Source organism: Salvia miltiorrhiza, chromosome 1, assembly GCF_028751815.1.
Source record: "Salvia miltiorrhiza cultivar Shanhuang (shh) chromosome 1, IMPLAD_Smil_shh, whole genome shotgun sequence".
Classification (NCBI taxonomy): domain Eukaryota; kingdom Viridiplantae; phylum Streptophyta; class Magnoliopsida; order Lamiales; family Lamiaceae; genus Salvia; species Salvia miltiorrhiza.
Window position 1 is genome coordinate 60,657,143 of NC_080387.1, and position 13,798 is coordinate 60,670,940.

At 39.0% G+C, this 13,798-nt stretch overlaps 1 protein-coding gene across 1 annotated transcript; it reads left to right on the forward strand.

The window, feature by feature from the left end:
• Positions 1-5,748: 5,748 nt before the first annotated feature.
• LOC131011017 (uncharacterized) lies at positions 5,749-7,315 on the forward strand. The gene is made up of 2 exons (XM_057938755.1): positions 5,749-5,894; positions 5,991-7,315. The coding sequence occupies exon 2, from the start codon at positions 5,999-6,001 to the stop codon at positions 7,313-7,315; it is 1,317 nt and encodes a 438-aa protein (XP_057794738.1). The 5' UTR covers positions 5,749-5,894; positions 5,991-5,998.
• The last annotated feature ends 6,483 nt before the right edge of the window (positions 7,316-13,798 follow it).

Below are 13,798 nucleotides of genomic sequence, written 5' to 3' on the forward strand. Positions count from 1 at the left end.
TCGTGAGATTATAAGATTGCATTGAGTACCGGTGTAGATCACCTCAGAAAGAGAAAAAAAAATTACATCACGTTTTTGGATGAGTTACAGAAAGAGTTGGGTACAAGGATGAATTTTAGCATAGCAGACGATAGAAGATATGATAAGAACTACTATCCTTGATAGAGGAGTACATCGGGAGAATGTGTTACCACTAATTGAGTTTGCCTATAAGATGTGAGACAAAGTTTCGAGATAGGAGACAAAGTTTTCTTGAAGGTTTCACCCTCAAAGGGGATGAATAGATTTGGAGTTAATGGACAGCTTAGACCAGAGTTATAAGTCCTTACGAGATATTGCAAAAGATAGGTCCAATAGCGTATAGGTTGGCTTTGCCACCTAGCTTTGGAAATGTGCATAACGTGTTTCACGTGTCACAATTGAGAGGATATATATTTTCGACCCAAACCATGTGGTTTACTAAGAAGAAATGATCTTACAACTAGACTTGAGTTATGAAGAGAGAGGCCTCAGATGATGCTAAAATCATAAGATTCGGCAATTGAGAAATAAGTCGATTGCACTGGTTAAAGTCCAGTGGAGACGTTATAGTTAGAAAGAAGTGGAAAGAGAGCTTGAGGATAAGATGTGAGAGAAGTACCCGAAACATTTACAGGAGGTACAAATTTCGGGACGAAATTTATTTTAAGGGGGAGGGTATGTAATACCCGGACTTTTGATGACGTGTTTAATTGCTTGATTTTGAGTAATTAGGATTTAGATCCCTTGTTTGATTTACTTTGTAAAGAGATGAAGAGTTATATGAAGTTTTGTTGTTATATTTTAAAGATGTTGAGATGTTCTTTTGATGATGTGAGGATGATGTGGGATTTTATATCCGTATTTGAGTTTGAGTATTTGAATAATTCTAGGTAATTATTTGAATGAGAACGGTGAACTCGGAAGTGAAATCTGAGTCCGTTAAGACGTTTTTGAAATTTTTGACTTTTTGACGATGAATAGTAAAATACGGCTATTTCGTCTTTTTGTCGACTTTCAAAATCTTACGTGCACGTCGTCGAGAAATATTCTTAGTTTTTCGATACGAGTCCAATAATGAAAGTTTTTATTTTTGGACGACGAGTGAATAGTAAATCGGGATTTCTCGATAAACGAACCGAGCTCGTTTATCAGAATTTCGAGAACGAGCTTGCGTTTTCTATATTTATATAGAATTACGAGTATAATGAAAGTGAGTAGGAGTTGAGAGGGCGAGTAACGAAGAGTATGGGTAGTTAGTCGTTAAAACGAGACGAAACGAGATATTTAACGACTAAATATCTAACCTACCCTACCCTTGACCACCCCCAAACCGCCCAAGCCCCTTTTTCTCTTAAAAATCACGTTTGTTTCAGCCAAACACTTTTAACTCACACACACAACACCTAAAACACACAGTAAACTCACGCATAACACTATTGTTGAGGAGTTGGAGCTTTTGAGCTCCGATTTGAGTGCCGAGACGAGCCCCGATCATCTTTTCGATCACATATCTAAGTAGGTAACATCTCTACCTACGTTTTGATGGTTTCCTTTTCGATTTTCGTCGACGTCGAAAAACGTCGATTCTCGACTTTATTTTGAAACGACGTCGGATCGTCGTGAAATTTTAGTATGTTGTTCTTGGGTAGATGTTGAGCATTTTTAATGAAGAGAGTAAGAATGGAACGAACCGTAGCTATGAAACTCATGAGGGCAGCCCCGTTTTTCGTCCGTTAGCTCGTCTTTCGATTTTTGTTTGATCGTTTTGACTTGATATTTGTGCTTAGGGGTATGCTAGGATCGTTATATATTAAATTCGTATTTTTCCAAGCACGAAAATTTTATGAGTTTTTAGAGTATGATTATTTAAATTCGTGAAGTTTGGGACGTTGCATGATGAATATTATTTCGTATATGTGTTCTACGATATCACATGAGCATGCTAGATTAATTTGGGAATTTTTGAGAAATGTTAGAAACGAGAAGCATGAGGACCGAATGGTTTGATGCCCGGATGTGAATATTTGATTTTTATTTGAATGATTTGAGTTTATATATATGTGTTATATTTATTAAATATTGCACGTATAATTTACTTAAATTAATTTGAACACCGAGGTTCAAATTTGATGAAGGCCGTGAGTCATAAGGCCAGAGACGAGCGATGCTCGATTTTTAATTGAGTAATTTGAGCATGCCAATGTGTTTAGGATAATTAAAAATATTTGTATTTAAATTTTGGGAATTTATTTCCATTAAATACAAATTTTCTAATTATTCGATGATTTATTAAGTTGAGATATGTAGAGTATGTGAAGTCATGTAAGTGAACTAGCAGTGCATATGAGTTAATGCAATGTTAGTAAGACTATATGAATTATTTGAGTATTTATGAGATGAGCATGATTAGTAAGTGATCGAGCTTTTTGAGTTGCATGAGAAATGCATATAAATGACCAAGTATGAGAAGATAACATGAATTAGATATATTATGTTTAAATGAGATAAATAAATTAGAGAAGCATGTTAATTAATTAAAGTTGGAATTTAGTATTTAATTACAAAGTCCGAGATTTAATCGAGAATTATGAGCATGTTAAATTGTTAAGATATAATTTATTATTCGAGTTTGATATCGATTATGTGTCTAAATGGAGTGAGTGGGAGAGTTATGTTTAACGCACATAAATGTTGGTATCTGACACTCGAACAATTGGTTTCGAGTATAAATGATAGATGACTGATAAAGAGTCTTTGTTGATTTTGAATTGTTGTTTTGCGTTAAAGAGATGTCAAGATGTTAAGTTTTGAGTCGAGAGACGAGTTCACGTAGTGAGATTCACGCGTTGAAATCTCGTGGCTGACGTTATGTATGAATAGGTCATGCCGAAATTTTTAGTGAATACTTTGATATATCATCAAATAATCATTATAATTTCTTAGTGAAATTAGGATTTGAGCATAGTCAAAAGAGAGATGAACATTAGAGATACTAATGTTTCATAAAAGAGATTAGATTATTAATCGAGTTTTCTTTAATAACTTCTCACTGATTCTTCATAACGATGAAGGTCCTTTTGGGAAGTAACGACTTGAGGGAGAGAGTGACGTTACTCATTGATACAGAAACACAACGAGGTGGGCTTTCTTAAACACGTATATAGAGATCCCCTGCATGCAGGCCTCTTATACGAAATGAAATGAATGACATGATATAATTGTTAAGTTTCGATTTTATGAAAATGATCAAATGATGAATGGTTCTTTATGAAATGAAATGAAATGAAATGAAGGGAATTATTATATGAAGGATGTTATATTGAAGTTATTGCATTGCCAAATTTTTGATGTTTTGGTATGTTATCTATCTGCTTGAGATGAAGAATTCGGTCCTATGCTAGTGTAGATACTAGTAAGGATTTGTGTACACTGAGGTGGTCGTGAGTCATCGAGCGGGTTGGCCGATCACAGTGCTGCAGAGGGAGGCCTCCCTCTCAGTACTTGATGTTATAACAGATATGATACTTACCTGATGAGAAAAGTCTGCGCAGACAACTTTGAGGAAATGAAAATGAGTTTAGCTAATACAGGGCCTTTCTAAAAATTTCTTGTATTATGCATATGAAATGGCAATGACAATATTTATAGCTTTATAAGCATGAGATGAGATGAGATGTTTGGCATGTGTTCACTGAGTGCTTTTTGTACTCAGCCCTGCATATGTTTTTCAAAAATGTGCAGGTTGAGCTGATGTGATGATGGTGCTGCAATGAGCGGAGTCTCCAGGGTTGTTAATAAATAATTAACCTGTCTAGAATATGTCTTCATACATATGTCTAGCTACTTTCCGCTGCAAAATGTTATGATGTTATAGTATGTTATGTCATACTACGAGTCTTAAGAGAATGGTTTCATATGATGTATAACTTGATTAATAATATTAATTAAGCTTTATGTTGTCTTTCATAGACTGTTTAAATGAGTATTAATGAGAAATTATGACGAGTTTTCTTATGTTGAGTAAGTTTTACGGTTCCAAATGACGCCCCTTTCTTCCCCTTATTCTTTAACCCCATCCCTAGTCGTAGATCACTCGACTTAACTATCCTTAGTTAGGGCGGGCTGCGACAATAGTGTAAATAATGAAGTCGAAATAACTATACTCAATGAAATGAAGTTGAATTAATTAATTGAATTAAATTAGTGAAGTTTTAATAAAAAAACGAATAATATGATGGGGTTTTTATCGGAAAGCTATATAACATATACTTTATTAAAAGCGATATAATAGTAAGAAAATGAACTACTATAGTGTGAGTAATGGAAAAAAAAAATTAATTCAAGTGAATCATACAATGGGATTTTGCTCGAAAAACTATATAACATATACTTTATTTGAATATATTATAATGAAGTATTGTAATCGATATGATGATAACAAAATGAACCACTATTGTGTGAGTAACGATGTCGAAATAGTTATACTCGATGAAATGAAGTTTAATTAATTAGTGAAGTTGTAATAAAAATAAATTTTATAAGATATATATAATGAAGGAAATTTTATTAAAGTATAATCAATCCTACGTAGAGATTTTGCTCGGAATCTATATAACATGTACTTGAATACAATGAATTATAATATAGTATTAAACGCGATATAATAATAAGAAATAATTATACTCAATGAAATAGAGATGAATTAATTAATTGAAATAAATTAGTGAATTTGAAAAAAAAAATTGAATCATACAATGGCATTTTGCTCGGAGAACCATATAACATGTAATATAATACAATACTTTATTATAATATATTACAATAAAGTATATGTAATATTGTTTTTCGAGCAAAATCTCATCGCATGATTCAGTTGAAAATTTTCTGTTTCGTTACTCACACTATAGTAGTTCATTTTCTTATTATCATATGGCTTTTAATAAAGTATATGTTATATAGTTTTCCGAGTAAAATCTCTACGTAGGATTGATTATATTGTATTTTTGCTTTCAACTTCACTAATTTATTTCAATTATGTAATTAAACTTGATGAACGTTGAGTTTAATTATTTCGACTTCAATAAAATATTATAATACATTCTCTTAAAGTATATGTTATATAGTTTTCCAACCAAAATTACATTGTATTCACAATTTTTTTTTTGAACTTCACTAATTTATTTTAATTAATTAATTAAAATTTGTTTCTTATTGTTATATAGCATTTACTGGATTATTATAATACATTTAATCCAAGTATATGTTATTTATTTTTTCAATCGATGCCCCATCATATGATTAATTTTATTTTTCTTTCTAACGCTTCACTAATGCGGTTGCCACTATCGGACAAGGTGGCAAAGTATAACTCACATATTATTGGTGTCTCAGGTTCAAATCCACCAAACACCTTTTTTTCTTGTATTTCGCTTTTTTTTTTAAAAAATCATTTTCGAATTTTTTTATTAAATAATTGAAAAAAATATAAAAATGAAAACAAATCTAGGAATACTTTGAAAGGAATCTCTAAATTAGTAGAAATAAATAAAATTAACATATAATTCACAAAATAAAAAATAAAAATTGAAAAATAAAATAAATGTCAAAATAAATCTAGGATTATTTTATAAGAATCTCTAATGTCGTTGGACTCTTTGATCTCTCTTCAAACACGGAATTGTCTATCTTTTTTTTTTTTTTATAACTAATACAGAACCCTTTCTGCAAGCCACCGTTGCCGTCTCCAGAGTCCCTTTCTTTTTTTTAACTCACGGTGTTGTCCCTTTCTCCAAGCCACCGCTGCTATCTCTAGAGTCCGGCAACGGCCAATCTTCTTCGACGCCGGTTTGCACTTCTTCTTCTCCTCTTCCAAGGTGAGACCCCAAATCAATTTTGCTCTCTGAATTCATCTTGTAGGCAAAAACAAATTTTGATAATAAAGTAGTAATAGAAATAAGTTTATGTATCAGTGGAGAAGATGGCTCGAACGAAAAATGCTCGTGGCCCTAAAACACCAAAGAACTCAACGATCACGCCAGAAGCAATCATTAACAATGCCCACTCTTCTAAACGAACAAGAGGTCAGGCTGTGAAAGTATCCCCTGTTAAAAGGTTGGAATGTCTTCCTCCATCTGAGTCAAATATCCAAACCTACTTGAATTTTCCCACCAAACTCTTGAAGGATAGGTATTCAGTAATTTCTCAGTGTGACATTCTTCAAGGTAGAAGTCTCGATGTGTCTACTCTAGAAACTCTTAGAATTAGGAAAGAAGTAGAAGACTTAATTGAGCAAATTGGATGGAAATCTTTCTTTCATAATGATTGTCCTGCTTTTATTGAGTTGACAAGGGAGTTTTACACAACATTTGAATTTGATACTCCTGCAGACCTTAGTTTGGATACTCCTGGTGTGATTAGATATAGGCTGATGGGGTATGACATTGAAGAGTCGATAACGGATTTTAATTTGTCTTTGGGTGCTATTTCTAAGGATGATTTGCATGTTGATTGGTACATAAATTCAAAGGTTGGGTATGGGGATTTTGTGCCTAATCATGTGTGGGTTGACATGGCAGTCGGTAAAACCACGTATGATCCTAGTCAGTCCCCAAGTACTTTGTTGAAAAAACCTGAATGGCAGTATCTTCACCGTCTATTGTCATTTAATTATATTGCACGAAAATCAGGTACAACCACTTGTTCAAAGGTGGAATTATATGTGATATGGGCTATGGTGAATAGTGTTAAACTGAATTTGGGTTATTGGTTGGCATTGCAAATTAAAAAAGTGTTGGAGAAAAGAAAAGGTTTGATTCTTGGTTCCATGATTACACGGCTTGCTATAAGTCATGGTTTACTTGATCTTGAGAACCACTCATTGCACAAGGCTCATGATAACAAACCCTTAGACGAAAAATCTCTTATCCGGATGGGAATTGTTGAAAAGAAGGATGGAGTTCTCAAGTTTGTACCACCATCTACTCCAATGCCACCTGTAGAACTGCACAGACAAATAAAGAGGGCTCGTCTTGAAAAAAGTGACATTCTTGATAACCTTGATGCCCCCGACCAATCTTCCCTCGACCAATCTGCTAGCAATACTACCGGGTCAGATGTGATGCAAATGGTTGATGGTATTGTTGTTGAATTGAGGCAAAAGATTGATGATGTAGCTAAAGATCTGTTGAAAAAGTTCGATGAAATAGCCAAAGATATGATGCTTAAAGTCGAAGAAATAGCTGTAGTGCAGGCTGAAATGCAATCGGACTTGAAGGCTGAAATAAGATTTTATTAAAAAGAAAAGAAACAACAACGGAGAACCAAAAACCCTTGAAAGCACAAGGCTGCAGACTAAGGGCCGAGCCTCGTTAAAACCTCATAACAGATGAGGAAAAAGAGTACTCGTCAAGGACCAAGGTTGACAGAGCTGAGTTAGGAGGTCTCAAGGATTCCGGCCGAACCATTACCCTTAGGCCTCCCGGCTCGCAACCGATCCAAACAAAAGAAAAGAAGACCAAAAAATCAAGCGAAACGAGTAAAATAGGGAATAGAAACATCCTCCTTGACAAAATCATGTAAACCAGCAATGGCATGAGGCCAAAAACCCTCCTCCGAAGCTTGAGAAGCCAAAAAATCCGCCGATCTGTTGCCCTCACGAAAAATGTGAGAAATGCGCCACGTGAAAGTATGGAGTTTGGAGAGAGCAAGCTGCCACCTAGGCTTGAATCTCCAAGGAACCGTCTCAGAGAGCGACTGAAGAAGCTGAACCACGTAAGAAGAATCCGACTCAAACCAAACTCTCTCCCATTTGGCACGATGCGCAGATTCAATCGCAATAATAATAGCTAAAAGTTCTGCTTCGAACGCAACCCCCTGGCCGCCTGAGAAATGATAACAACCAAGAACGTCATTGAAGGCATTCCTAAAGACGCCCCCCGCATGAATCCTCCCTTCACGGACCGAGCCATCAGTATTAACTTTAATCCAAGACGGCGGGGGAAGGTGCCAAGCAACGTAAATAAAGGAGAAAGGCTTCCTTGGTTGTCCAGCGATGGAAAGATTCTTAAGAATGAGAAGATCGGAAACCGAGTTGTCCATAGAGCCAAGGACGAAATTGTTGGCAGATTCACAAAGAAAAACCCGGACCTGCTTGAGAATCAAGTGGCGCGAAGGTGCTAAATTTTTATGTATGACGTTGTTGCGGTGAGACCAGAGACTCCAGAGGAGAGAGATCACCCCAACTTTCCACAAATTGCCCACTTGTTTGCTATTTTTCTGGTGGATAGAGAAGCGAATCATGCTTCCCACGTCCAACGGCAAAGTTTGCTCAATCAAAAACCAACGAAGGACATCCGCCCAAATAGAAGCCGAGAAGGAGCAGTTCAACAGAACGTGATCCATCGTCTCTTCCGCTGCCAAGCATAAAGGGCAGCGGTTAGGCCCCTGAAAACCAAGGAGGCGATTCATATCAAAGGTAGGGAGCTTGCCAACAATCGTGCGCCAGACAAAGAGAGATCGCCGAGCGGGGATAAAAGGGGCCCAAATCCAGGAACCCCAGTCGACCTTAGGGAACTGTGGTCGTAAGTGACCAAAGGCCGAAGTAGCAGTAATGTTCCCGAAACCCGAGTGTATCCAGGATCTGTCGTCCGCCAATCCAGGAATGGGGGTAGATATGATGTCGAGAGCAATGCGTGGGAAAGACTGAATAAAACTAGAAGTGAGGTGCCACTTATTATCAAAGTAGAAGTCTGAAATCTTCTGAGAGAAATAGGTTGTCATGAACTCCGGAATATGAAGTTTTTCGATCAGCCGATACCCGAGCCAATTATCTCTCCAAAAATAAATTGTATCTCCAGTACCAATCGTGCAGAAGGTATCCGAAACAATCTCCCGAATCGTCCTTCTAACACCAGTCCAAATCGATGAACTCGCCCATTGGGAAGCCCAATCCATGGTCTGAGTGAGATATTTCTGACGAAGCAGCCGATAGCCGAAACTGTTCATGTTCATAATATACCAACCCAGCCGAAACATGAAACTATTATTGATGTCAGAGAAAGATTTGACTCCAATGCCGCCATGTTCCTTCAGAGCACGAGCTCTGATCCAACTCACAGAAAAAGAAGGTTTCTTCAGAGTACTCCCAGTCCAGATGAACGATCTACAAGCTCTGTCAAGAGCATGCAGAAGTTTCGCTGGCCATTTATAAACAAGCATGCTATGTACCGCAGCACTGTTGATAACAGAAGAAACTAAGCAGATCCTGCCCGCCATAGAAAGTTGACCACCTTGCCACCTAGGGAAATGGGCAAGAATCCGATCATAGATAGGTCGAAGTTTAGCAGCAGAAGCTCGACCCGAGAAAATAGGCACTCCCAAGTAAGTGAAAGGCATGGAGCCAATGTTGAAGTCCAAAATCCGTTGAAGCCGAGAGCGTCGCCCAGGAGACACCCCTTTTCCGAAGTAAAGAGTAGACTTTTGCTTGTTGCAATATTGACCAGAGACCGTGGCATAGAGCTGAATAATCGAGTCTATCATAATGCAATTACGCTTGGAGGCCTGACAGAACAGGAGCACATCATCAGCGTAAAGCAGATGAGAAGGGAATCTCAAAGATCTCGAGAAACGCATGCCGTCAATTAAACCCCGATTACCAGCATCCAGAAAAATACGGCTAAGAACATCTTCCGCCAAGGCAAAAAGAATGGGAGACAAAGGATCTCCTTGTCTTACTCCCCGACCGCATTCGAAATATCCATAGAGAGCACCGTTGAACCGAATAGAGATGCGAGCCGAGCTGAGAATAGTTTTGATCCAAGAGCAAAAAATATTGGGGAAGCCAAACTGTTGAAGCACGAAAAGAAGAAAATCCCATCTAAGCGTATCAAAGGCCTTATGAATGTCGACTTTAAGAGCCATGTTTTTGCCGTGTAAAGACCTCTCCATGCAGTTCGCCCCTTCTGAGGCAAGAGTGATACACTCATGAATAGAACGTCCCAAAATAAACCCAAATTGATTTTTGGAGACGATGTTGGCGGCAGTAGCATTCAGCCGGATTGCCAGAATCTTGGCAATAACTTTGTAAAAGAAATTGCCAAGAACGATGGGCCGATAATCAGATATAACCTTGGCATTAACTTTCTTGGGAAGAAGGCTCAGAGTATTGGAATTGAGACCCGAAGGGAGATAATGATGAGTGAAGAATCTTCTGATGGCGGAAGTGAAATCATGCTCAATAATTTCCCAAGCGGAACGATAGAAAGTACCTCCAAAGCCATCCGGGCCGGTAGCGCTATCTTTGTCCATAGCAAAGACCACCGCTTTGATCTCTGTCGCAGTCGGACAAGTAACCAAAGCCGATTTCTGATCCAAATTGAGGCTACTGGTGATATAATTACTAATCCACGAAAGATCGCCCCCAGGATTGAAATTCTCCGCAAAAAGAGATTTATAAAAGTTTTCCACATGAGACGCCAAAATGTTATGATCTTCAACCAGGACGTCGTTAATCTCAAGATGCTTGATAGTATGGCTAGCGCGCTTCATTCTCACCATGTTATGATAAAACTGAGTATTTCGATCTCCATCCTGGAGCCATCGAATTCTACTTTTCTGGCGAATTAGGTCCTCTTGCCGAGAGAGCATGACCGAGATAGAGGCTTCAAGCTCAACTTCTTGATCAAAGAGCGCCTCAGAATAACCAACATTATCGATATTTGCCTGAAGAGAAGAGAGCTTATTATAGAGCTCCTCAAGCGAAGTGTTGAAGTTCCCAAAAGTGGATTTATTCCAAATTTTGAGCTCCTTCCTCAAACGTTTCAACTTGTGCATCATACGCACCATGGGGCAGTTCGAATCAACAACAGGAGCCCAAGAACGCTGAACCATTGGAATAAAATCAGAGTGAGAACTCCACATGTTCAGGAAACGAAAAGGACGGGCGCCAGAGGTATTAGGAGGAGTGGAACATTTAAACAAAATAGGAGCATGGTCAGAGCCAAGACGAGGCAAAACCCGGCTCTCAGTAGAGTGCCATTGCGCAGCAAAATCCTCTGAGAAAAGAGTGCGGTCCAGGACAGACTCAGTAGTCATAGGAAATTTACGCCTGTCTGTCCAAGTAAAAAAAGGCCCAGAGGTGGGAGCTTGAATGAGAGTATGACGATCAATGAAAGCTTGAAAATCTCTACATGAAACACGGCTGGGAAACCGGCGTCCACGCCGCTCATGAGCTCCAAGCACAGCATTAAAGTCCCCAAGAATAACCATTTGAGGGACCATACAAGAAGAGATATCATCCCAAAGAATCCTGCGAGTGATATAATTACAACTTCCGTGAACAATAGCCACTCTGAAAGAATAGCTAGAAAACAAGATGTCAAAAATAACCATCTGCTCCGTGGACATAATCAACGAGCAGGTAACCCCGTTGGCGATGAGAATCCAGATGTTGGAAGCATGAGGGGCGCGATCATTTTGATGGAAAGGAGTCAAATTGATAGAGTTCCAGAAGGAGGCCGGAATATGAAGAAAGTTAGTCTTAGGCTCAATAATGCCTAGAATAATAGGATGATGAACATGACAGTAATTGTGAAGCAAATTACGTGCTGTGTCCGTCATACCACGAATATTCCAAGAGAGAATATTCATTGAGAAAGGTGGATATTTTCGTCCTCCTCTTGAGGATCGTAATCATCATCCACCAAATCACCCCATTTCCGTGAAGAAGCGGCGTCCATACTTTTACCAGCAGCAGAAGAAGTTTGAGAGATAAGAAACTCTGAAATTTGGACGCCTTTATCCACCGCTTCCTTAACCAAAGAGTTAAACTCTGTCGTGGTCCCCTGAAGTTGTCCTACCTGATCCCCAATAGTATCGGCCTGATTGTGCCGAAGACGATCTTTTATAGTCGGAGTAGCCGTGCGCACCAACTGTTCGACAGTTTGCTTAGGCGGCCTACCCCGCCCCCGTTTGAGTGGTACGGCTTCAATCATCTCATTTGTAGTACGACTAATGGCACCAACTGTTCGACAGTTTGTCTCTTGTTCTTGCCTTTCACTAGCACTATCAGCCTTTTGATTTTGAGTTAATGAGGTTTCTAAAATCTGCACTTTCATCATGTTACCCAAGGCCACCTCCTTGTCAGTAAAAGTACCCATCTCAGTGCTCTTGTTATTAGTATCATCTTCGGATATTATAAGTGGTACGGTGTTCGAATAAGGAACGGGTCTGCACGCAACTGCAAGCAAATCAGGTCCGGACAAACCTTCTTTACGCTGGGGCAAATTCTGTGCCCCATCTGTCTGACGAAACTCCTCAGCGGGAGTGTGATTAATATGCTCCGAAGCGCTGATAATGGAAGTCCTCTCCTTCTCAATAAGAGGCTCTTGGTTGACGTCCTCATCTCCGGAAGGTTCTTGAGATAAAGCATCGAAAGAATTACCGATAGGAATCTCTTTATTTTTCTGCCATTCTTTCCCCATAGTTTTGTTGTGAATGGTTTTGAGAGAAGGTTGATCCGAGCTTGTGGGATTCGTGATGTCAGTGTTGTTGTCCTGCTGTTTCTTGCGGCGGCATTGAGCAATGTTATGACCTGCAAGTCTGCAAAAGCCACAAAAATGCGGCAAATTTTCATATACGAATTCAACCTCGAACGAGCGCGTCCCCTTATCCACCGTGAGAGTTTCGGGAATAGGCTTAGAGACATCCATGTCAACAAGAACACGAGCAAAGTGACCCACTTGCCCAGAGAACGCAAAACCATCAAGTTTAATAGGAAGACCGACATATCTGGCGATGCCGATTATCACTTCCGGATGCCAGTATTCGTGAGGAAGATAATAGATTCTTAGCCAGACTTGGGAGAGAGCAGATGATTCTTTGTATGGGTCAAAATCCGGAACCCATTCCCTGATTCGAATAATACCTTTGCTCAATTTCCAAGTAGCCCTAGATTTTGCCGTAGCAAGCTCATATTCATTCGCGAAAATTATCGAAAAGAAACCTTTTCCAAGTGGCACCACACGGATGGCATCCGAGGTTTTCCATAAAGCCATGAGTTCTTGTTTAATGTCAGAAGCAAATCTGGGGGCGTCTCCCTTATTCAGCAAAAGCCTGGCGTGAATAGCGAACTCAAACTCCTTGAGTTTACTTTGATACAGGGATTCTGGAATCCGAAGAATAGATTTGTTGCCAATGTTTACAGGGTGAAGAGCGTTGTAGTCCTGGGCGAAAACATCTGCTGGTTTGGGAACTGATCGCTGGACCGTTCGCGCAAAAGAGAGTTTGTTCCTTTTCGCCTCAGTGCTAGGGCTAGATATTCCATGCAGCGTCGATTTGACAAGAGCTTCGGAATGACTCTTGCTGTTCTCAAAAGCGGTTTTGAGAGTGGAACTCGAGGGAACCTCCGAGGGAACCTCCGAGGGCCGAGTTTGGTTCTTACCGGAAGAAGCAGGCAAAGGCCTTACAAAGTTGTTGGAGATTGGAGGAAAATCTAAAGTCATGGAAGCAGGCGGGGTAGGGTTGCTCATGTCATCCAAAGGAAATCTTACTTGGGCAACAGCAGAATTCAAACACGATAACTAAAAACAGCAAATGCTCGATTTATCAGAATAGAGCACGATGAATGAACCAGATCGAGCAAAATCGAGCCAAACAAACAACGAAAAAAAGAAGAAGGAAAACAAACTGAATAAACGATGCACCTCAACAAAAAATAAAAGACTTTTCAAGCTTACAAGGTTTTTCGATCGGGGAGAGAGGACGAGAACCGCATCATCCG